Source organism: Ambystoma mexicanum, chromosome 14 (assembly GCF_040938575.1).
Source record: "Ambystoma mexicanum isolate Mex_15411 chromosome 14, UKY_AmexF1_1, whole genome shotgun sequence".
NCBI classification, from domain to species: Eukaryota; Metazoa; Chordata; class Amphibia; order Caudata; family Ambystomatidae; genus Ambystoma; species Ambystoma mexicanum.
In genome coordinates this window covers 177,433,230-177,456,847 of record NC_090940.1, presented here as the reverse complement: position 1 = coordinate 177,456,847, position 23,618 = coordinate 177,433,230, and the positions used below count along the sequence as shown (strand labels likewise).

Sequence of the window (23,618 nt, the reverse complement as noted above, 5' to 3'; positions counted from 1 at the left end):
TTCTTGTCTTGAGGACAGAGCCTCAGGATATTTGGTGTTTTGAACTGTGTTCTGGAACTTGGGGAAGGGAACTCAGAGTATTGGTTAATCCTATATTGATTTGATACTCAAGACCTTTGTTAGAACTACTTTTTACTTGAGGAAGGGAGCTGCAAGCTGGACCAAGCTCCGAACTTTACGCTGAACACTATTTTGTTGGTTGCTGACATCCCTACACGTTGTATAAGATTAGTTGTGAGGGCAAGTATAGGTTTTGGACACAAACTCCTAAGCTGAACATGTGGACTTTGACTTTCCTTAGGTTTGGTAGGGAAATCCCACCATAGCATAGGGCAAGATAGGCGTTTTTCCAGCCTGACATTTAAGTTAATAAAGATGTTTATTTTGAACTTTGAATCTGTTTTCTGTCTCTTACTTCAAGATGCCACACACCATCAACAGGGTATCCACAGAGCCTGACTTTTTTTTTTTTTTCTCTCCCTCTCTCCCTCTCTCTCTCCCTCCCTCCCTCCCTCTCTCCCTCCCTCTCTCAGCCCCGCTGAGCCCTGTGGGGATGTCAAGCAACGCCATCTTGTACAACACAAGTATAGTTTGACATTGTTTTATTAAGACTGAAAACATAAGGGCTTTGGTTAAAAAAAAAAAAACGCCCATCAGCACTAAGCAAGTATTCTAGCCAAAATAACGGATTAGTAAACAAGCTAGTGTCAAGGATGCGTTGACTCAAAATGTTTTTCTTCAGATGATCCTCGAATCTGAGGGTGATGAACTCTTAACATAAAAGTCTTAAACTATTCTTATGAGTCTCGTCCCTGAAGGGGCGCCCTATTGTAATAACCAAAGTTTAAAGGTGTTGGCCAAAAGAACATTCAAACCTTTTTTTTTTAGAAGACCTCTATCCTCCAGGCTACCACTCTCGAGTTCTTCAGGTTTGACCAATAAAAGGGTTTGTAAACCCGCCCATCCCTATTCTAGAAATTCAACAAATATTAGATGCCATCCTCATGGTACTGCCTTCTGCGGGGCTCTGGTCAGATTTTTTTACGCCTCTCCATGGCCTCTTACTTCTCTCAACACATCATCTTCTGGAGGCCTCGCCAGGACCTCCGAGATTCTCTTTGGTCTCTCCACAATCTTCGATTCTCTCAACACAACACTCTAGGCAATATGGGTATTTTTCCCTCCATCATTCAGGGTCCTTTTCAGGCAGGCGATATCCTCATTCTCCTGGTAGGGGTTCCCCTAGTTCTAAGTTTCTTCAAGGAAGTACTGCATCCTAATGTTCTCATGGATGAATTAATTCCCACGCTCAGCATTCTGCGAACTTGCGAAGTTTGCGCTTCTTTTGATATTCTACTGTGTTAAAGGGATGTGGTTAGCCTTCTCTTTACAGTGAATGATTTTTGCACTCATAGCTCTTCATATCATTCAATTCTTACACTCTCACATTTGCTTTCTTTCATATTCTAAGATTTGGCCATTCTGAGGAATGCTGGGTAGTCCTGAACCAAATTGACAGTCCAAGACAAATCCTTGTGCCCTAAGGAAATACCTTGTCTGTCTGTGCAGGGAATCCTACTTCATCCATCCTCTGGAAGGAACATTGCGTGGAAGCCACACCACCTCAATCAGCTGTGCCTCAATCACGAGCACATGAAAGGATGGAGAGTTTCTCAAACTGACTACTGCCCTCACTGTCCCTGACCCAGGCCATACTTTGCCAGATTCTTGCTGTTTCTGTCAGAGGCACTTAAGTTTTCCTGCTGTTGTCTCTTGTCTACAGTTTCGGTTTCCCAACTCTCAGCATCTCTTCCACCAGTAAAATGTTTCCTCCTAGACTTTATATCCATGGTGTTCCTTGGATTGGCTCTCCGGGCAATTCCTTTGGTTGGTGGCATAGCAAACCATCGCCTTTCTGGTCTGCATTCCTTTTGTTTCTATCATGATGGTTCCCTTACTAGTAAAGCCCAATGTCCCTTGCTGGTGTACTCGATTTAGGTGTCCTATTTTCCACATGCTGTTGGATTCCTCTTTTCTGGATGCTCTGTGCACCGTTAGAGCTGTCTGAGGCTGATGATTTCCCTGTGCTCAGGCCTTCCACACTGCACTGCCCTCCCTGCTCGACTGAAGACTGAGCATGGGTTTCTAAGAGACTCTCTGTATCACGTTCCGCAGCTAGCGACCCTCCGTTCTTTTGGCTAGAGGGATTTCAGAAGAAAGACTTGACTCGTGGGGTTCGACCCTTATCCAAGGCTCTGGCACCAAGGAATCCCCATTTCTGTGTCCATTTGAAGACCATGAACACAGGATAAGAAGACAAAAGGCTCAATCGGAACAAAGAGGTGAATGAGAAACTGGGGAAGTTGGTCCCTTTTCAGTGTTCACTGGACCATTGTACTGAAAACTGAAAAGGGAAAAAAGGAAGCAGAGCAGCAAGATGCTGACGTGGGAAACATGCATGTTTTGTGGGACAATCCAAGAACATCATGTTGAAAGTTTGCATGGAGTTAGAGAAGGCCCAGAAGCTCTGTGTGGGCCAAGAGAATTGTGTCACATTCCCACAGTGGCAATGTCAAATGAATGCAGGCTTGTACTGGTATATACAGCCCATATTTCTTGTATTCTGTTAGGTTGGTGCACTTGGACAGGTGTCAGGAATGCGGGTGCCAACGCCCTTAGAGTATCTATTTCCCCAGGGACAGCGGGTCGCTTATCCACTGCACAATGGCATCAGACCCCTCGATTTATTTCTGGGAAAGGCATTGCATCAAATCTCACTTGTAAAGCACCAAAGCACTCATGGTCCCTGCGAGAGCGTTGGTTGTTGCCATGGAGGCAGTGGCATCCTACGTTTCGCTTACATTATTTTTACTCGCTACCACGTTATTCAAGGTACAGCAGATCAGCTGACCGGAATATAAGCTCTTTCTGGTATTCAGCCATGAACTTTGTTCTACGTACTTTGTACTTTGACCCTGCCTTTATCCTCGTCCCCCCTTGTTTCTATACCTTTGATGTCTTGTTACTTGATACCCTATTACCTTGATGCCGACCTGGAATGCTCATACGGATTGAATTGTCTCACGTTCTGCCTCCAGTCACTGCTAGAAGAAAAACGCCAGCCCTGGACCGCTGACATGGATTTTTTTGCCTCGCGGTCTGTCTACACTCACCGCCATAATAACACCGACCCGGACTGCTCATATGGATTGATTTGCCTCACAATTCTGTCTTCTATCCTCACCAAGATCGGTTCCAATCCGGAACTGCCACGGAACTCTCGCCACCAAGTACTTTGTTTTTTGGACTTCTGGAATACCACTGTTTACAGATTTCACCCGGTGTGCCTGGACTAGAGACTTCCGATTCTGCACACCTGGTGCTAGCCGTCCTCGTGCCGTAGATGTAAGGTTGCCTGAACTGGACTCCATTGCAGGCGTCCTCGTGCCGGCGGAATAGGGTTTTTTCCTTTTCTACAACACGGATTTACTCGTCATGACTCAGGACTCCTTCAATGGTTAGCAAATCTCCTTTTTCTCTTGTTTCCTTGCCTACACCACTGTTAAAGCTAAGATTCACATTACTTTTGTTTTGCCCACAGGCTCATGCCCCCCTCCACCTTGTCCCATTAGAATAGGATTACTTGTTGAACATGAAAACCAAGCCTGGAGAATACAAGTGAGCTTTGTTCAGTTTACTGTTCTTGATACTGTCTTTTCTTGGGATCAGTTCTTGATTACTGTCTTCTTGCATTCAGCCTCCTGTGACGATCCTGTTCTGGGGTGCGGATTCCATCTTCCGGCTAATCAAATTCTCATACCGTCCATTGGTACGATTGAGAGTTGTATTGGCAGTAAGATATCGTCTTCTACATGACGAGTCAACTGCTCTCCCCTGCTCAAGCAGTTAAACAGCAGTCTAACAATAGGGTACTAATTGAACCTACATAGTAAGGGTGCCATTAAAGCGACATCGCACATTTTTTGCTTTGGATTGGTTGGTAAGTGGGATCTTGTCCACAGAAAAGATTAGGCATCATAAGGAAAGGTTTTTAGTTCATGCACTGTTTTAATCAAAGGCAATTGTTTTGCATCCGGGGTATGACTGATACAGATTGTCCAGTTGACTTTACATGTCATTAGTGTTCCCAAAATCAAAGTCTCCCAAAATGTCTCTGATGCCACTTGTTGAAATATCTAGTGAGAAAAGAATCACTGAAGATTCATCCAGCTAATTATTTGTTATTATGGTATTTATTGAGCGCAGACCTGGCTTCGAGAAGCAATGGAGCTCTTTACAGAGGTATACAAACATATAGATGCATAACGGAGCACTTTTTAGAGGTAACAACAGAACAGGTATACAGCGTGGGTGCCATACAGAGGGGCACAACTGAGGTGTACAGCCGTACTGGGTGGCGGGAAGGAGAGGGGCCGGTGGCATCTAGTGAGTCAGGTGGCAAGAGGGGCGATATGATGGCCTGGGTGTTGAGGCAGAGAGATTCCTTGAAGAGATGGGTCTCGAGTTCTTTTTCGGAATTGTAGGAGCGTGGGGGCGAGTCAGATGCTGACGGGGAGGAGGTTCCATAATCTTGGTGCATAGGCAACGAAGGCTTGTTCTCTGGTCCTTTCCTTTTTGCAGCGGCGGATTTCAACTCTGCACATGTCCTGGCTTCTAGTGGTAGGCTGTCTGCCGGAGATACAGTTTCTCTGCAAGGTAGCTGCGTGACTTGAGGACGACTGCCTTATAGACGACGCAGTAAGACTTGAAGGTGATTTGTGCGTGCAGTGGGTGATGGTTGTTTCTGCGAAGACCCTTGATGAGGCGTGCGGCAGCGTGTGGGACAAGCATGTAAGTGTCATCATGTGGGTTTGCCTATTTTTATTTTATTATTTAAAGGGCGGATCTAGCTCGAGAGCAGGAGAGCACTGTAGAGGGTATGGTTAGCCAGCGTTTGGGCCGGCACATTTATTAACAGAAACTCATTACTGTGCGTTGTGTGTACGCCCTTTGAGATTAGTCCTTGGTCAGGTCCTGAAAGCGACACATTTTAGGAGATTTGCAAAACTGGAGAATTGTGGGAGCATTTTAAGCCAATACCAGCATAGAAGTCCAGTGGGTGGGTGCATGACAAGAGATGGATTTTTTGCTGGCCCTCTCTTTGTGGACGAGTTGTGATTCAAGCTGGTCGGTCGATTTGCTGAATGAGGAGCGTGTGCCACCGATATGTAGAGCTTAGCCGCCAGGTACACTGGTGTGCTACTAGTGACTGATTTGTAGATACATGCAGTCTTGAACAGTATTCTGAACTGGAGAGGATGTCAATGCAGTTTGCGTATAACGGGGGTGATTCAGTCGCATTTCCACAAACTTGTATTAAGACATGCACAAGTGTGGTGGACTTCTTTTAAGGTAGCTAAGTGAGTGGTTGAACGCCGCAACAATCTGAGAGACCGCAAGGGCCTGAACTACGGTCTGGATGTCCTGCAGCAGGAGAAAGGGTTTGATTTTGTGAAGGGTAGAGATTTGGAGCGTGGCCATTTGGACTTCTAGGCTATGCGTTTCTGGAAGGACAGGCTTCTGTCAATGGTAAAGCCTAAGGATTTTGTTGAATCTGAGAGTTAAGTATCAAATCCTTCTAGGCACCACAGATCATTGACACATTGCTGGACTAATTGTTGTTCAGCTTGGTGACTGATGTTTACAAATAGGGTCTTGAAAGGTTTAAGTTTGAGGTGGGCAGTCGACATCCAGGACTGGATTATGTCTAGATAATGTCATCTAGGCTTTTTACTCTCATGTACAACTGAGTATCATCCGCGTATCGAGTGCTTAGAAGCTCCATATAAAGGTTAGAAATTATTAGTGAGATTATGTAGCCTTGGGGCACTAGGCAGAAAACGGAGTCAGTAACAGCTCAACATGTTCAGCTGGACAGCCTGGTATCTGCCAGAGAGGTAGGAGGTAAACGAATTCAGGACGGTGCCAGAGAATCCCATACTGCCGGCAAAGAGGAAGAGGAAGATGCAGTGGTCAATGGTGTTGAATACCGCCGAGAGGACAAGGAGGACAAGAAGGCTGAGTCACCCTTATTCTTGATTTGGAGGGCATCCTCTATCAACCTGTTGGTGGCGGTCTCAATGCTACACTTGGGGTGGAAGCCCGACTGATAATCATTTAGGAAGCGTAGTTGTTAGATTCTGCGAGTAGCTGTGCAGCAACTAGTTTTTCCAAGATTGTGCTGATAAACGGGAGGTTTGTAATGGGTGGTCTCAGTCTCAGGTTTTTTTTTTTTTAAAGATGTCATATGAAACCAGTCTTGAGGGTGTTCAGGAATGACCTTTTAGTGAGGGAGGCATTAATGATGCTGAGGATAGTGTTAAAAGCCCAGTCCATAATTTGTTTAAGGATGGAGGCCGGGATGAGATTGTCCCAGTAGGAGGTAGGTTTGAGGAGGTATGCTATTATTAGGAGGTCTGCAGAAACAAGAGGAGAGAATGCGATCCAGAGGGGCAGTGTGCATGCTGAGGTACGGCATGGGAGGAAGGGGGTGTGCTAATGCTGTGGGAAGTTGATTAAATCCATCAGATTTGGACTCTTTTTCAATAAAAAAGTTGTTGATTCCACTGCATTTTTCCTGAGTTGCTGGCACCTCAGGGTCAGGTGAGGGTTTGGTACAATGCCTTATTACATTACAGAGGGTTTTGCTCCAGTTAGAGGTTGCTACAATGGTGGTGGAATAGTAAGCAGCTTAGACCTCAGTAATCTGAATCCTATCATTGAAGTGGTGAGATTTGAGGTTGGTGAGTTCAACAGGGTTACGTTTTTTGCGCCACCATTTCTCTATGGCTCTGATTGAGCGTTTGAGCTTGAGGATGTACCAAGGTGCAAATGGTTAGGTCTTAACGCAGATGATTTTTAGGGGGTCATGAGTGTCCATGAATTTCAAAGCAGAGTTGCTGAATAATTCTAGGAGGACTGAGGCATTCCCTGTAGTGGGGAGGTTTGTTTCCATCATATTGACCGGGAAGGTTTTCAATGAGCGCTGCTGAGTGAGGGGGCGTTTAGACTGACCTTTGTGGGCCGTGGTAGAGTGTGTGATTGACAGCGAGATGGCGGCATGGTCAGACTAGTCGCGTGGGTTAGGGTCTGCACAGGTGAGGTGGAGGGATAATGTAAAGACTAAGTGTAGGGATCCTGCTTTTGTTGTGCGAGAGGGAGAGCACATTTTCCTTAGGGTCCATGATTCAGTCTGTGCAAAAAAGAATACATCAAATGTGGTTGTCGGCATGAGACCTGGGTACGTTAAAGTCTCAGAGAAAGACATGTGTGTGCTAATTTGTCACAGAATAAGTTGGAGATGTTAGCAAAGAAAGACACTCCTGTGAGGTGGTCTGTAGATTAGAAGGAAGGTGATGGATTCTTTGTGTGATAAAGGGAATCAGCAGGGAAGTGATTCGAACAAGCTTGTTATGGGATGATGGAGCATGGGCAATCGCTCCTGTGGATGATTGCCACTCTGCCTCCTGCCCTTACTGGATGGTGAGCATACTGGAGCAGAAGCCCGGGGGTCGGACACCATTGAAAACATGTAGGGTCAAGGAGGATGGGACCAATTTTCAGTTATGTGGAAGGCGTCAAGATCATTTTAAGAGATGAGGTCCGTGATCTCTGAGGCGCAAGTTAATGCTGAGCTAGAAATGATCAGCATGAGGGGGCATGCGCATGTGGTCTGTGGGTATTGTATTGGGACATGGGCGATATTGATGATGTTTGCTAAGGTAGCTTGACCTGACGCCCAGGGCGTCTGGCCATTCGAACCCCATTGAGGGTGGGGATAGGCTGTAGAGGGAGGAGCCACATGGTGATGTCTTTAGGTGAGTGGCATTAGTAGAGATTACTTTGTAGGTGAAATGCAGGATAGCAGGTCTGGCCCCGCGCTCAATCAAGCGCGAAACAAGCATAAACAGGTAAGGTCCTTGTCTTCGTCGTCCTTTGCCGAGGACACACAAGGAGGACTGGTGAAATAGGTGGTAGACCGAGCAGCTGAGTGGCAGGGCGGCTCACATGACCAGCAGCCTCCTAAATGCCGTCTGCCTGGAGTTCTTTAGTAGCTGACTGGAAGGCGCAAAAACTGGTGGTGATCGGAGAAGCAGAGTGGCAGGGCCTGGTCGTGTGACCAGCAGCCTCCTCAATACCTGTGTGAAAAGTGATAGTAAACAGCTATCTAATCAGTCACAGGTAGGGATTAACAGAACTTAAAGATGTGTGGCACACTGCTCGGGCCAGTAGAACAGGACTATGGAAGGTGCTCTTGAAAACTATTTTTCGCAATTCTCTTTGAAGATATATAGCAGAAAAAAGTCCTCAATAGGTCATAATTGTTTTACCTTTTACTAACGGTATCAGGACTGAGTGATAAAGTTATCCGATATTGCGTTGGTCAAACTGTAATGAATACTCTAGCTCCGGTTTAACTAAGGCCCCCTTTTCTGTGCAATGGCAATCCCTGGTGTGTTTATTTTTTATTATAGAGATAACTTTGGAGCTCAGGGCATTGATATTGTGTCCCACATGCAATCAAGTTTGTACACAGAGTCACAGAGAAAGTTGCATGACTATTTGCACTGTAAAGCGTAAAGGCAGAATTGGAAGATTCAATTCATTGCCCAAATACAATAGTGTCAGTGTTTGGCAAAATGCTGCCCAGATGGCTATATCCTGGGGGCCTAGTAACCCCAATACTGAAAATGTTCTCTAGCTGTTGAGATCAAGCATTAAAGGGCCTACGACTACATGTGGCACAGTATCATTAATCAAGCACTAAATTGACAGAATAGATTTATATTAGCATATCTAAGATTATTACTCTTAGATCTTCATTATTTTCAGGTCAATTCATCAAAATCGGCCTTTCCAAAGAGTTCTTTCTTGTTTCTTAGTTTCTTTCAAATGGAATTAATCTTCTCGCCATGCTTCACTCTTCTGCAGCATCTGGTTTTCTTCAACATTTGGAGCCAGCTTTTTTATTGTGTCTCTGGGCCAACTTCACCAACACTGGCATTCTGGGTATTTGGCTTTGTTTGCATGCTCTCTATGAAGAACATTGTCTAGCCATGGCAGCTTTGCCTCTCGTTCACCTGAGTCAGGCTTCTTAGACTTTAAAAGGATATCCACATCTTTTACATAGGTCCATTGAATCTAACACAGGTTCCTTCGTTTCTTATTTTTCATATACCTTGGTTACTTACCCATACAGTTTCATATACCAAGCTTCCCACCAACTCGCCCTTTATGATCTTATCTGGAGTTGATGAGAAAATAAGAGAATATTTAAATTCTTCTCCACAGGAGAGGAAGGGTAGTAATCTTAAATTTCCTTTTCTGGATGGCATAATGTAGATGGTGACACCGGTGGGGAAATGTATCTGTAAGTCTAAAGAGACTATTACCTTGTCTCTTCCCAGCACCACATAATCTTGGGGACAGAAAAGTTGGTAAGTGTTTCCCTCTACGATCTTCCAACAAGTGGAAGGTAATCCCTATTTTATGGTTTGAGTGTATGTGAGCCTCATTGTTCCTTATCCGTTTTTAACCTCCATTCCTTGACCAAATGAAGTAGGGTTGCTTGACCTCAGTTTCTGAGGTAAATGACCCGCTGGTGGAAAAGATGATGGTAGAGCGCTCTTTTCCAGATTTAACAACCATCAGGCTTACACTGTCTAGTTTGCCATTCGTGTGGGATCCCCAATTTTGATCAACTTGGCCCGAATCCACTCCTGACACCACGTGTGAGGAACCAGGAATGAGACATTGATACTGACTCATAAGGATTGGCATAAACTTTTATTAAATAATAAAGGTGTTGGCAAATGCCCCACTATCACCTAGGAGCACCTGTACAAGACTTGGACACACCACTGTTTGCTCTTCTGCATCTAGGTAGCCCCTGGAAGAATCGACAGTCAGTAGCATTATCCCTTGAAACTGAGTCTAAGATGTTAGTGGTTATGTAAAGGGAAAAGGGAAACTGATCAGGGTTGTAGGATGGATACATCCTGCAGTGTAAAGTCTGATAAACTATTTTTATTTTTTAAAAGAAAAAGATGTTTTTTTCTGTTTTTGGTTTAGATCTGCTTTGTCAAAAACCAACCAGGCCAAGGGCATGGTGTTGTGCGAAGCAGGTCCGCAGGAGATGCTGGCCAGTTGATTATGAAGCATGTTAAGCTATGTTCCACGTATCGGATCCTTTAAGAGCAGAGGATCGGACCATCTGCGGCAAAGCCTGCGCAGGCCAGGGCGCAGTATTGTGCAACGCCGGTGTTTGGTGATGAAGGGGGAGTGGCATAGTGTGCGAGCATGCAGTGCAGCTTTCGACCAGCAGTGACTAAGGTAAGAAGGGTGCGGGCAGTGCAAGCAGCCACTACTGCGCTCTACTAAACTGCCCGGCCTTTGCGCGTATTTCTACTTAACTGCCTGGCCTAATGTGTTTGGTCTCTGCGCACCTTAGGCTTTCCACTCTTGCAGTTAGCCATACTTTGTTTTTTGCCTGGCCTTTGTGGGTACTTAACCACCTGACTTAACATGCTCTGTGTCTGCGCACCTTAGGCTTTCCCCTCTTGCGGTTAGCCGTACTTAGTGTTTTGCGATTCTCTGTTGTGTTCCGAGGATGCTATGCCTCCACACTGTTAACTGTTGTACTCTCTGTTTTCTTCTCCTCTAGGTTCCCACTCTACTGTTGGTTACTGTTGTGCCCACTAGGCTCTCTCCCTCGCTCTAGGTTCCCACTTCAATTACCGGTCGCTGTTGGTTTCAGCTGTATCCACTTGCCCCACATTCTAGGTTGATCTCTGTCACCCCCCCACCCACCCTTGTACCTAGTCCTCTCCAAGTTCCCTTATGGTGCGTTACCTTCTTGTGCCTCTTCTGCTGTGTTCTCTACTGTTGTGACTGCCCCCCTCCCTTCTCTGAAGCCTGCATTTCATAGCGCTGGGATGTGCTCCTCTCCCACTCTCTTCTCTCCCTCACTTCCTCCTCTTTCCTCCTTGCACCCTCTATGGTGCTCTCGATTTTCTCCCATCTTCTCTAACTGCTAATCTATGTCCTATCCTATCTCTCTCACTAAGTCTAGAAGGGAAAAGTTAAACAGGGATATCCTGGTCTCCAACCCAGGCATTCCAATCGTAGATACCTACATCAGCGTTTCCTCCAGACAGACTCTCGCTGACATCCTCTTTGTCGTTCCAGCTTTAGACCTATGAAACCCTCATATGGTCTCTATTCTCTGTACTTTCTCCTCCTCCCCCAATAATGGTGGCACCCGATGGGAGGTCCTCTTGGCCTCCTTACATTCCTCCAAAGCCATCATGAATGTCCATCTTAATGGTACCACCATGGTCCAGGGCTCTCAGCCCAAGCTCCTCCTTGATAGGCATCTCCTGTGCCTCATCAACTTCCTCCCTTCTCCTACTACCCCTTCTACCACCTCTCTGGCTCCTCGGCCACCTCCATCCTCCCCCTCCTCCTCCTCCTCCTCTCTAGCAGCCTCCTCCTCCTCCTCCTCCTCCTCCTCCCTGGCCCCTCTGCCACCTCCATCTACTGCCTCTGCCCACTCTCTGGGCCCTCTGCCACTTTCACCAGGTGTACCTCACCCCTTTTTTCTCCTCCCAGTCAGTCTTTCAGATGTGTCAACCTGCTCCACGTAGCTACTCTCAACCCTCGCTCTGCTATCGAACACTCCTCTGTCACCTTCTCGAAGACCTTGACCTAGATGTCCTCGCTCTCACCAAGACATAGTTCACGGGCAGCTCTGTCACGAGTTTTGACACTCTCCTCCCTGAGGGCTACAAGATCCTCTCTGAGACCAGAACCAACGGGCCGCCGGAGGTGGAGAGGCCCTGTTTTTTCCTGGGTAGGTCCCTGCTTCTGTCATTACTACGCAGGCCTATTCCTCCTTTGAATGCCTGGTCTACAGGCTCTGCATCTCTACTGGCCTCTCCCTGGCTGTTGCCACCATCTACAGGCCACCTGGCCAGGTCACCCTCTTTCTCTCATAATGGGCAGACCCCTCCTCTAATATCATTGCCTCTACCTCTCAACTTCGCCTACTCTGACTAGACCTCTAAAACCTGCATCTTTCTGTCTCCAACACCTTGGACATCTTGCCCCCGTCATGAGGATCCGCCTGAAGCCTACCTCCAAGTGCAACTGTTGGTATGACTCAGATCTTTCCGCCCTGGACGGAGGGTACACGAAAATGGAAGGAAAGCCTGCATGTTGAAGCGGCGAGGTGTGGCATAGCCCCGACACAGGGCACCGAGAGTGAAGCACTCTAGGGCGGGGGTGAAGTGCGGCCCAGCCCAGTCGGACAATGAGAGCGGCATGCACAGGCAGTGCGCGTGACCCCAGACTGGGGCCACAGTGGAGTGGGACATATGGCCTCGCCTGGCGCAGCCCGCCATCGGGGCTGGGAGGCCCCCGATTCACAGGTGCTGAGGAACAGAGGGGTTTACAGGCCCCATGTCTACTCGACGCTGCAGACTCCGGAAGACCCGGGGAGCGACAACGGCAACAGGTGTGTGGCATTCGGCACTGGGGAACACAGGGAACTCGTCCCCTTTTACTAAAAAACAGCGGGCGCTCACGGGGGCTAGGGCAGCGATTACCCCCCCTTGCTGGGTACTGGCAGCGGTCCAGGCTGGGGCCCCCCTAGCCCACCCCATAGAGGAAAAGAGGAAAAGAGGTGCCTCAGACTGAGGAGGCATGGGGGAAGTGAAAGGAACCCATTGTCATGAGGTTGGACTAGCCCCCGTCCTGGAGGTGCGGCATGCGAGGTGAGGAGGCCCACGGAGGAGTAGGAGAGGAGCCAAGCCCCCCACAGGGGTGGGGGGGCTGAGGAGGTCACAGCAAATGCAGATTGTCTTGAGCAGGAGGAAGGGGGTCGTACTGGGGTGTTCAGCTGACAGTGAAGGAGGAGGAGGAGGCGACCACTCATCAGCCCATTAGCCAGTGCCTGGTTTACTCTCTTGCAAGGACCTTTATACTTTATTATTCAACCATTTCAAAGGATAATGGGTATGGTTCTTCCCCAAGTTTCTTTCTTTCTCTCAGACTTCACAGTTTGTGATTGTTTACTTCTTTCTGTACTGCTCACAGTTCATGCACATCAGCCCCAGTGCCCCATCCCTTCTCTGTGGGTTCACTGACTTTCTGTGTTTAACCGGGTAACCACTGCTCCACCTCCTGTCTTCTCCGCTTCTCCCATGGAATTCGGGAGACTTCTCCTGGCTAGCAGTCACAAGTGCTCTCGCTCTCCTCCCTCGGATGAAGCCCAACCTGGCTTCTCACAAACAGCGTCTTTCTCCTACGGCCTCGCTGCTCTCCGGTGTCACCACCAAGGTAAATGGTGTGAGGAATGCTTTCCTCTCCTGTGTGTTGGTAGTGCCTCACGGCCACAGCAGCCTATCGCGTCCACTCCGTGACTCGCCAAACTGCTCCGGAGTGCCTTGGCCGGTGCTCTCACATGCCCCCTTCCACTACAGGGCGTTCAGAGTTCCTGTGGGTATAGAGACACCATCTGCTTCAGCCCTTCGAATCTCGCGCTGCTGACTGCAGCTTTCTTCCGCATCCAAGCGGACGCTTGGAGGATCACTCTGCCGGCTCTCAGCTGTGTTGATTTTGAACTCCCACATTATGGCTGGGAGCCTGCTTGAACCAATTAGGGTTTGACAAACACTAGACTTTACATTTTGGTTCTTCAGGAGAACTTCTCTTGGCAGTCCTCTTCTTCGTCTCAGTATTTAATACTCTATGCGATGAAAATGTTCCATCATCAACTTTTACAGGGTATTTTAAGGAACTGTGACAGTATGCCATAAAGGCATGAGGGATTGAGGGGGTTTCCTTAAAAGGAAAAGGGAGATACCATGTCTCACCTGATGATGTTGTCTCATCCCCTTAAGGTTGCTCCCCCCCATGTGGTCCTCCATCAAACAGACACCAGAATCTGTATCAGGCCATGGCTGCCGTCCCCCGGCCACATGGGGAGAGGCTATCCCGGAAAAGGAGTGACGACATAATCAGAATCGTCACGGTAAGCAACTCATTCCGGGTGCCTTCAATGCTGGATCCAGCAGTGCCTTAATTGGCTCACCGGTCTTGATGGTTTAACCATCTTTTTTGTGGGTCTTAAAGTTTTAGGAGGGGGAAAATATACTTTTGATTAATTCCATGCCCTAGCATTTACCCGCATTAATGGCAGATTTCTTATTGTCCAGCCAGCTAAAGCCTTCATTTGTCTTGGTAAGGTGAATACCCCAATCTATTTCACTTTTATAAATGGGGAACATCTAACCAAATGTTGCAACTTCTAATTAACAGACCATGGCAACCTCCCCCAAGAAATAGTGGCTGAAATGGCCACCACTTGCTCAGTTGAAGGCACCACTTGCAAATGTAATACAAAAGCAAATAGCGATGGTGTGAATCCCCCCTGTAGAGTGACCACATAAGCGTTAACTAGTATACAATAATATTACAGAATTTACAACATTGAATAACTTTTAGAACAAATAAAAAATAACGAAAAAAATAGCAACATTTTTGTTTAAAGTATATATCGGGGAGGGGGGGTTGGGGTAAGGGGTTAAAACGGGCAGGAAGGATGTTGGTGTGGGGTAATAAAGCTGGGAAAACAGGGGGTTTGGGGAGGGCCCCAATTGAATTTTCATTATTTTAAATTTGTTATAAAAGTACATTATTTGATTAGTTAAGAACACATGGAACTGAGTAACTGAATGTATAGAAATCAATAACTCAACAGTGCTTGCTTAATTTCAGGGACAAGTGCTGCTATGGGCAAAGCAGTAGGAGTAAGCAGCGAGAGCACTTGGGGGCCTGGTTGCAGGCACCATCCTAGTTAACAAATGTTCCAGAGGTACAGAGCACTCCCCTCTTACTGTCAGTGACTAAGGGCTCAACCCCCAGGCTTGCCACAACCACAAACAGGCCCAACTCTGAAGTGGAAAGGGCATACGGAAAGGCATATGGGGCCATTGGAACCTGGTAAACAGGTGCCATGTCAAACCGCTTGCAAGAGAGACTTGGGTACAAGTGGTCATGGGAGGCCTGAGTTTTCAAGATGTTTTCAAAGATGGTTTTGGGCCGCTGTGTCTAGAGGCCTTTTAGCTGGCGTGCGAGTCATGTAGCAAAGCATGCTGGCCAAAATTCCTTGAAGGAAAAATTTAAGAATTGTATGTTTGCCATCGAACTATGATGTTGGAGAAAGATTTAAATGATTGGTCAGTGGCTGGGTCAACTCAGAGCTTCCATGGATTGTGGCCATTTTACCACGGGTCCATTGCCGTGGCAGAGTTCACAAATTGGCCCATGACACACCAGGCCCCCCCTCCTCCTTCCTCTAAACTGCCAAAGACTATCCCATGAACTCTGTGGCCACGTTTTTGCCAATGCCAACATATCTGCACAATGCCTGGAACCTCCTACACCCATATTTTTGGGTGCCCTTTGCTCCTTGGGCCAGTTCACACCAAGGACACATTGTGTCATCAGAGAGTCAATAGCATTGCATGTCTGAGGGTGTTCTATAGGCCCAATGTTTCCACATAAGCTTTTTTGGTAGTGGGGCAGAAGCAGTGGTCGAAGTGTAAGAATAGAAGTAGTGGAACTATGTTCCCTACTGGCCTGCACCGCTCCCCACAAACCCCATCGCCATACCCCCTCCCATGCACATACAAACCCCAAAACACATGAACCTGCTTTTTAAGGGAACGTCCTATGCAGGGCACTGAAAGTGCAAGTTTCAACTGCTTCCTATACTTTTATTTTAAGACGAAACCATTCCAGAACGGTTTCTTTTTAAAATAGAAGTATAGGAACAGTAAAACTTAATTAAAAGAAGTAGAGGAGCACCACTCCGCCCACTTCGACCACTGGGCAGAAGTCTTTGTAGCAGCAATACACCCGGGATGCCCCTTACTGCTATTGTTTTCTAAATACTTATCTTTTTTGATGCAACACTTTTAATGATGTGCCATCCATCACCCACAGCCACATGAAATGGCCGTTCTGCCCTGATCCATTGCATGCGATAACAACCGCTAAACGTGAATGCAGTATGCTGACTGGCAGGCTCGGACAGGCCTATAGGGCAATGCCCGAACCAAAAACGCAAAATGCTAGCCTGGGCCAGTTTTGGGGGGAAAAGTGGTCTACTTTCTTGGCCCATGTGGCCAGTCTGATAAGTTACTTCACCATGCGGCTAGTAGTTTGGACCAGTGTTACTGAATTAATATTCTTTAAAATACAAAATTTGCAACACATTTGATCAAAAACCTTCCCCTTGGGTGCTACTCAGTCTGTCACAAAATGAATGAATTGTCATTTGCAACCATTGGACACTTTTTCATTGGTGCCCGAGACAATTTTATGCCCCAGTCCGACCTGGTTGACCAGATAGCATTTTGCATAGGGAAGAGGGAAGGGGAAAGGAAAGCAGATCTAGGAGGTAAGCAACGGTATGTCACTAGTTTTCTGTAACCATAATCTCTGGAAACTGTCCAAATGGAATCAGAGTGCAGTTGATCAGACAATACAGGAATCAGTTTTGTGTGCATGGTACATATCATGATGCCCGCTTGTGAACCGCACATGTATTATTCTCAGTTGCTTACATTGTATGGCCCGGAGTCGTGGCATGACTGTGGGACTGGCAGGCGGGCTAGACCGGTTACTGATTAAGCTCTTCTTTTTGTCCATTGTTGGAGAGGCCTGCACAGTGAACTTGTGTTGAAAATCTGAAAAGAGACAATATTTGGCCAAAATTAAAAATGTATGCAAGATAAATATATAAATATTGTATTTAACACCATAGCCTACACTTATGCTTTACAGAAGAACCCCCTGAAAACGTATGTGTCTCAGTTTAGAGAACTTGTGGAAGCAGCATTTAGGCTAGCTATCCACTACATCCTCCGGCTTGTAAGCACAGTGGTGGAGAAGCGATCATATTTACAAACCGGGTTGCCAAGATCACCAAGAGGTGAAAATCTGCCTGGTACAGCCACTTCTGCTAGGTGGATTCCCTGAACCCAGTCCTTCATTTTTAAATAAATAAGTGCCAGGGTTCTAGCGCACTGGTGCCACATCTGATGGTCAGCTCACCACACACCAATGCCTGCATTCACTGCTGCCCCAATAGTGCCAACCTACTTGAGGCTGCTGCTGCAATATCTGCTGGCTCATTAGGAGTGATTTCTCCACCACCCATGGCAGATGTGTGATTTACAAACACCAATCAAAATAACATAACAATAAAATAATAGGTGTCCTAAAATGAGAAAAACATTTTACTGCTTCTTTAAAACACATCATCAATTCTCTCTGATTCTATAGGTGCCAAGGGGAACAATTATGACTGCCCATCCACAGAAAATAGAGCAAAATTGCTCTTTTCGCATGGTAAAATGATGAACAAATGCAGGCATTGTCATTACTAAACTGATTGACTTGTCTGACAAACACCTCAGCAAGAGCTTAAATAGGTTGCCACTCAGCACAGGACCATATTATATATGGTGCCCACCCCACATCTCCTCATTATGACCACCAGGATGAGGTCCCAGCACTGTCATCTTGCAGCACATAGTCATTCATGAAAATGTTTAACTAGCTCAGCAACACCGGCATAGCTAATAGCACTGTGGTTTAATGCACGTCTCAGACTCAAAGACATTAAGTGAAAGGAGTCTGAGACAATAGGTGCTGGAGCTCAGAAATAGGCCCCGAGGGTCAGCCCTGGCAAACACCCACACAAATTAAGCACTACCTGCAAGTGCGAACAACACTAACTGGCTCTATACTCCAGAATGCTTACATTTCCCAGAGACTGGTTTCTAAACTCCGTTTTGCTACTTGACCACATGTGATCCAGCACAAATACATCACAAGCAGAAGTACTTCACACACTGTTGATTTTTTTCGTAGTTTTGGCAACCAAGTAAAATCTTCACTTGTTTTTACTTTATGTAGCTCCCACCAGGCACAAACTGGCCTACAGGGCAATAGGCCCATGGTCGAACCATAAACGCAAAACGATGGTGTGGGCCAGTTTTTTTTTGTCAAAGTGGGCCACTTTTTTGGCAATTACTTCACCATCCGACTAATAGTTTTGACCAGTGTTGCTGAATAAAAATTCCTTAAATTGCACAATCTGCATCACATTTTATCAAAAATCTTGCCCTTGTGTATTATTCAACAAAAAAAATGAATTTCCATGTTTAACGGTGGGTCACTTTCGGTACGGCGTCCTTTCGTCGTGGGATGTTTTTTTCGTGGTAAAAACCCATCAAATTATTTTAGAAAATGGGGAGGTTGTGGGGCAAACCCCCTCAAAAAATTAGATGGGTTTTTTCGAAAAAAAAAATCGCGGTAAAACACCCAGCGAAAAAACATCCTGCGATGAAATGACATGGAATCACTTTTTCATTGGTGCCCGAGACAATTTTATGGCCCAGACCGACCCCGACAACCACCTATTATTACAGGACGATGGGCCTTCAGAACATTTTTATATGGTGTGACGCTGGTTCTGTGCAGACTTTTGAAAACAAGCACTGGAAAACCAACCCTTTTGGTTTTTTGTATAGGCATAGGCATTTTCCTTGAACAGTTATAATGGTACTACCTGGAAAACAGCTGGCAACTGGTTTCATGGAGTGGATATTATGTAATGATTGTATGAGAGTCAAAATGGTTGACTTTGCCAAAGCTAATTTTTTAACAGGAATTCAGTGCGAGGAACAGGTGCTTATAAAACAACTGGCCGAACACTCACTTTGTTAAAGCCTTTTTATTACACTAGGAGCAGACTTACAGCTGCATTTCAGCCATTAACTTTCAGTAGACTGCTTAGAATGACGTGTCCATTTTAAAGCACAGAGCTAGCTCAAAGAGATACCAGTGGTGGGTGAGGATTTTGGGTGGGCAGGGGCAAGTTGGGGGTCAGAATGGCCATGGGGACTAGCATTGCGATGGGTGGGTAAATGGCCAAACAACACCCACAGGCTGTGTCACTTCTCAAATCCTATCCCTCCTATCTTCAATTCCCAGTCCAAAAGTATCGGCTTATAGGCAGCGCTTACATAATGGTAAAAACTAAAAACGTGAGACTGCATTTTTCACACAAAATGTTAATGAATTGCGTCTTCAGAACTAATGTTCACAGAAATCGAATTTAACTAAAACAAGAAAAAATGAACAGAATGAGATCAGTAAATAAGGCATAGTATTGGGGATAGGGGAGAGAAGTGGAAAAAAAAAGGAAACATTAGGTTGGCGCACACCCGAAATAGGTAGGGAAAGAAAAGCAGAGCCAGATTTGGGGACTCACGGTCGGTAACAACTTTGTGAACAACAAAATTGGCAATAGCACACAGATCCTTGAAAAATATTATTCCACGAGTTGCACCTGAAGTTGATGGATATGTCCATTCTAAAGGAAATCAACGGGGCACGGAAAAGCTGTGCTAAGCATCATGGACTAACCATGTTCATAGAAATAGCGCTAATCTTAATGCAGGTCTTTGCCAGGTTCACCTATCTCGCCCTGGCAATCAGCTGTAGAACAGTATAGGGCTGTGCTCGAGGCATGTACATTATGCGCTGTGTATATGGCTGAAATATTATACACTAGATTAGTTTTGCACAGCAGCCTAATTTCCACTTTCTCTAAGCAAGCCTGTTGAATTCTTGGATAGGGATATCCTCTGTATGTTAAGGCTGAATTACAGTTATTCGCATCCATTCAAGTACTGCTGATAAATCTAGACCTTTTGAATGAACCAACAGTAGCCGTAGATGTGGTGGCTGTCCCTTTAAGGGCGTACATACGCGGCGGAGTGACGCCACTCTGCCGCGTGTGGTATAAATAAAGGGGCCTTCCCGGCTGCATCAGAGCGACCGGGGAGCCCGAACCATACACACGTGTCCAGTGTGTGTCTGTGTGCAGTGGAGGGTTCACAGGAGCGCCGGAGGGAAACCGGAGCCTTGTAACAGTGGCGAGGAGGCGGGACACCAACCCGGCAGAGGCGGTGAACTTTTCTCTTTGTTCTCTGCATTCCGAATGCCACGGCGACGGCGGTGTCCATGCGGATTGGCCGCCATTGTACACACTGTGAAGGGTTGTGGTTCAGTTCCAGAGTGCTTCTGTGCCCATCCGCACGTAATTTTTGGATTCCCTGATGAGGGGACAGCTGATGCTGCATATTTTATTACTTTTGAAGAGTTTTGTACACTTTCATCACATTGAGTGTGAGGTGAGGAGCTGGGGGAGGCCTACCATCTTTGTTATGATCCCCTGGGCCCACCAAACTCAATTTTTGGAGCCACCATTGTGGCATGGAAGTTCCTTCTTTGTTATTCCTGGTTGTTTTGGACATTGGTGAGGGAGGGCCACTGTGTTGAATGCCAGGTGGCAGTGTGCCAGTTGAAGAAGGTGCCTGGGAGGGCATTTTGGCTGGCTGTGTAGTGGTGGAGGAAGCAATCAGAAGTATTTGGAAAGGGTACCTGACCAACATTATCACACTCAACATCTGTGTGCAGCTGTGCCTGAAGAAGTATATTGGTGAGTTGCGGCCCCAGTTTTTCTTTTTGTATGAGGTGCCTGTGCGCTCGCTCCCATGGATGCGGCCGTCCAGGGTGCTGGAGGACCCGCTGCTCCCCAAGCGCCACAGGTGCCGAGACAGCAAGGGGCACTTACACAAATGCCCAAGTTCGACATCTCGGGAGCCTCATCCAGCCTGGGACTTAGATGGAAGATGTGGATTAACAGGCTTGATTTGGTCTTCAGGGCCACTCGGCAGATGGATGAGGACAGCAAGGTGGTGATACTCCTGTACTCGGCAGGACCAGCAGTTCATGAGGTCTTCCTGTCCCCACAGCCTGCGAATGCTACCTTACAAGCAGACCCTATTTTTAGGTTCCTTTAAAGCATAGTGCTGTGTAAAAAATGTTGTGGGCAACTAGGACAGTATCCCAATAGGTTGACCAATATGATGCAATACTTGGCAACTCGATAATACAACACAGCACTAGTATAGTCGTGTGGAAGTAACACACTATACTCATCTTGCAAATGTACTGCTTTTATGAACTGTTGAAGTCACCTTTGAAATGCTGCACTGTATGGACTAAACAGGCTGAATTGAGTGACTACCTGTCACCACTGGACATATCTTGTTATTTAAAATATGTACTTAATATTTGAAATACATGTACTCTTGTTCTAGACAACTTACCAAGTGGGTGACTAGGTTTATTCTATTTTTTGTCTCATGCTTAAAAAATTCTGTTCATGTTTAATTCATTTTTGGTATTTACATTGAGTCACCAATGTTTGAAACTTGCGACCTAATTAATAAAGGTCTCTGAAACTGTTTTTTCTCTCCAGGACTTGGATTCGTACTTTCCTCCAATAGTACATACTTACATAGATGTATTAAAACTTTAATATGGAGATGTGTTCAAACTGTCACTACAATAATTCAATGTAGTACTAATGTTCGAGGACAGGACAACCCCCCTGTACAAAGTGCGAATGCTACCTATGCCGCAGCTAAAGATCCGCTGCAGGAGTACTTTATGCAACTCGCCAATGCAGATTACAAGCACTTTGTCATGTGTAGTGCCTGGCAAAAGGATGACGAGTGCCTTGACAACAACTACGGCAGGCTGTGCCACATGTCTCTGCTGTGTGCCTGGGATAATGCGGACACAATGATACAGAACCAGCTAATACAGGGATGTTCGTCTGGCAAGCTGCGCAGGAAGGTTCTGCGAGAGCCTGAAATCACAATGACTTGCATACTGGAACTTGGATGCTGAGAGGAAGTGTACGAGGTGAGGGCGTCAAGAATGGAGGTGGTTGTGTGCCCAGGGAAAGTGGAAGATGTGTGGGTGGTGGCCCGTGGTCAAGGTGGTAGAGGAGCGAGATGTCCAAGCGGCAATCAGAGGGAGCAGAGTGCGAGAGCCATGGACTTGTGTACGAAATGTGGGTAGGATCTCCCACACACCGCTGAATGCCCAGCGAAAGGAAGTCGTATGGACGCTGCAGGGCGCTGAACCACTATGCCCGAATGTGCAGAGCTCCGATGCCGATGGTGGTCCCAAAAAGGCCAGTGAGAGCGGGATTCTTCAGGCAACAGCGCCCGCCCAATGTTGCCCAGATCGAACAAGGCGACAACGGTGCCCCTCACGAGGACGACGATGGAGAGGGGGAAGAGAACATTTTCTTCCTCTTAAGTGTCAGTGCTCTGCAGTCCACCAACAGGATACAGCCACTGTGCCTGGTGAAGGTAAATTAGTCCCTGGTGATGGTGGATACAGGGGTGTCTGCCAATGTGATGGCGAGGGTGCATTACGATGCCATGGTGGTTCCACCCAAGCTACAGAGACCAAAAGCATGCATCTTCACGTTTGCCGGTGAACAACCTAGTCTGCTGGCTGGGGCATTTGTAGCTAACGTGGAGCACAGGGTTTGTCCATCAAGGCCTGGTTCTAGGTTACAACGGTCAGGGGCAACACCCTGTTGAGTTGTGCAGCAGCAGAGGCACTTGGCATTGTGAGCTTTGCGTATGCAGTGTACGTGGAGGATGTGCAGGTGCTCATGGCAAAGTACTGCCAGCTGTTTGAAGTCATTGGCCGCATGAAAGGTGATCCGGTGAGGCTCCACATCGATGAGTCAATCCAACCCATCACCCTGAAATACTGGCGAGTTCCATTTCATCTGCGGGATCTAGTAGATAAGGAGCAGGACAGTCTGGTATAGTTGGACATTATCAAGAAGGTTAATGGCCCAACCCCTTCGGTGTCTCCAATTGTTATCGCCAGAAAGCCTAAACAACTGGACTCTGTGCGCATCTGTGTGGACATGAGGCTCCCGACTAAGGCGATCAAGCGCGAATGTCACATTACCCCCACGATCAATGAACGACATTATCAGTGGGGCCCTCGCTGATTTGGATGGTGTCTTGAATATCAGCGACAACATCCTGGTGTTTGCAAGGACGGAGGCGGAGCACCTGGACAGGCTGGTCATGAACTTGGAATGGCTCCAGACTCTTGGGTTAATGCTGCACAGGCACAAGTCCGAGTTCCTTAAGAAGACTATCTAATTCTTTGGGTTTGTGTTCAAGGAAGGGGGCGTGTCACCGGATCCTCGGAAAAGGACATTGTGGAGGCATGGCCCCGAGAGAACGTATTAGAGGTCCGGAGCTTCTTGGGAATGGTCACGTATTGTGGCCGGTTCATCAGGAACCTCGTCGTGTTGTTAGAACCATTGCGCGAGCTAACCAAGAAGGATGCCGCGTGGCAGTGGGGATACCTTGAGCAGGCTGCGTTTGAGGACGTGAAGGGGCGCTGACAGCAGAGGACACCATGCCCTTCGACCTGGCTCTACCATCAGAAACGTTGGTGGATGCCAGCCCGTTTGGCCTGTGGGCGGTGCTCAAGCAGACGGATGCCAACTGTGAGGTCCGGCCAGTCGCCTATGCAAGCAAGGAACTATCAGAGATGGAACAGCGGTATTCCCAGATCGATAGGGA

The 23,618-nt window shown here is 46.9% G+C and overlaps 1 protein-coding gene across 1 annotated transcript in view; it reads right to left on the bottom strand.

Annotated features, from left to right (window-relative positions):
* MAP3K9 (mitogen-activated protein kinase kinase kinase 9) overlaps positions 1-23,618 on the bottom strand; it is a 623,616-nt gene that overhangs the window by 251,942 nt on the left and 348,056 nt on the right. The window contains exon 7 of the mRNA XM_069638859.1: positions 16,692-16,814. Within this exon, the coding sequence (XP_069494960.1) occupies positions 16,692-16,814 (123 nt within the window). The remainder of the gene's footprint in view (positions 1-16,691; positions 16,815-23,618) is intronic.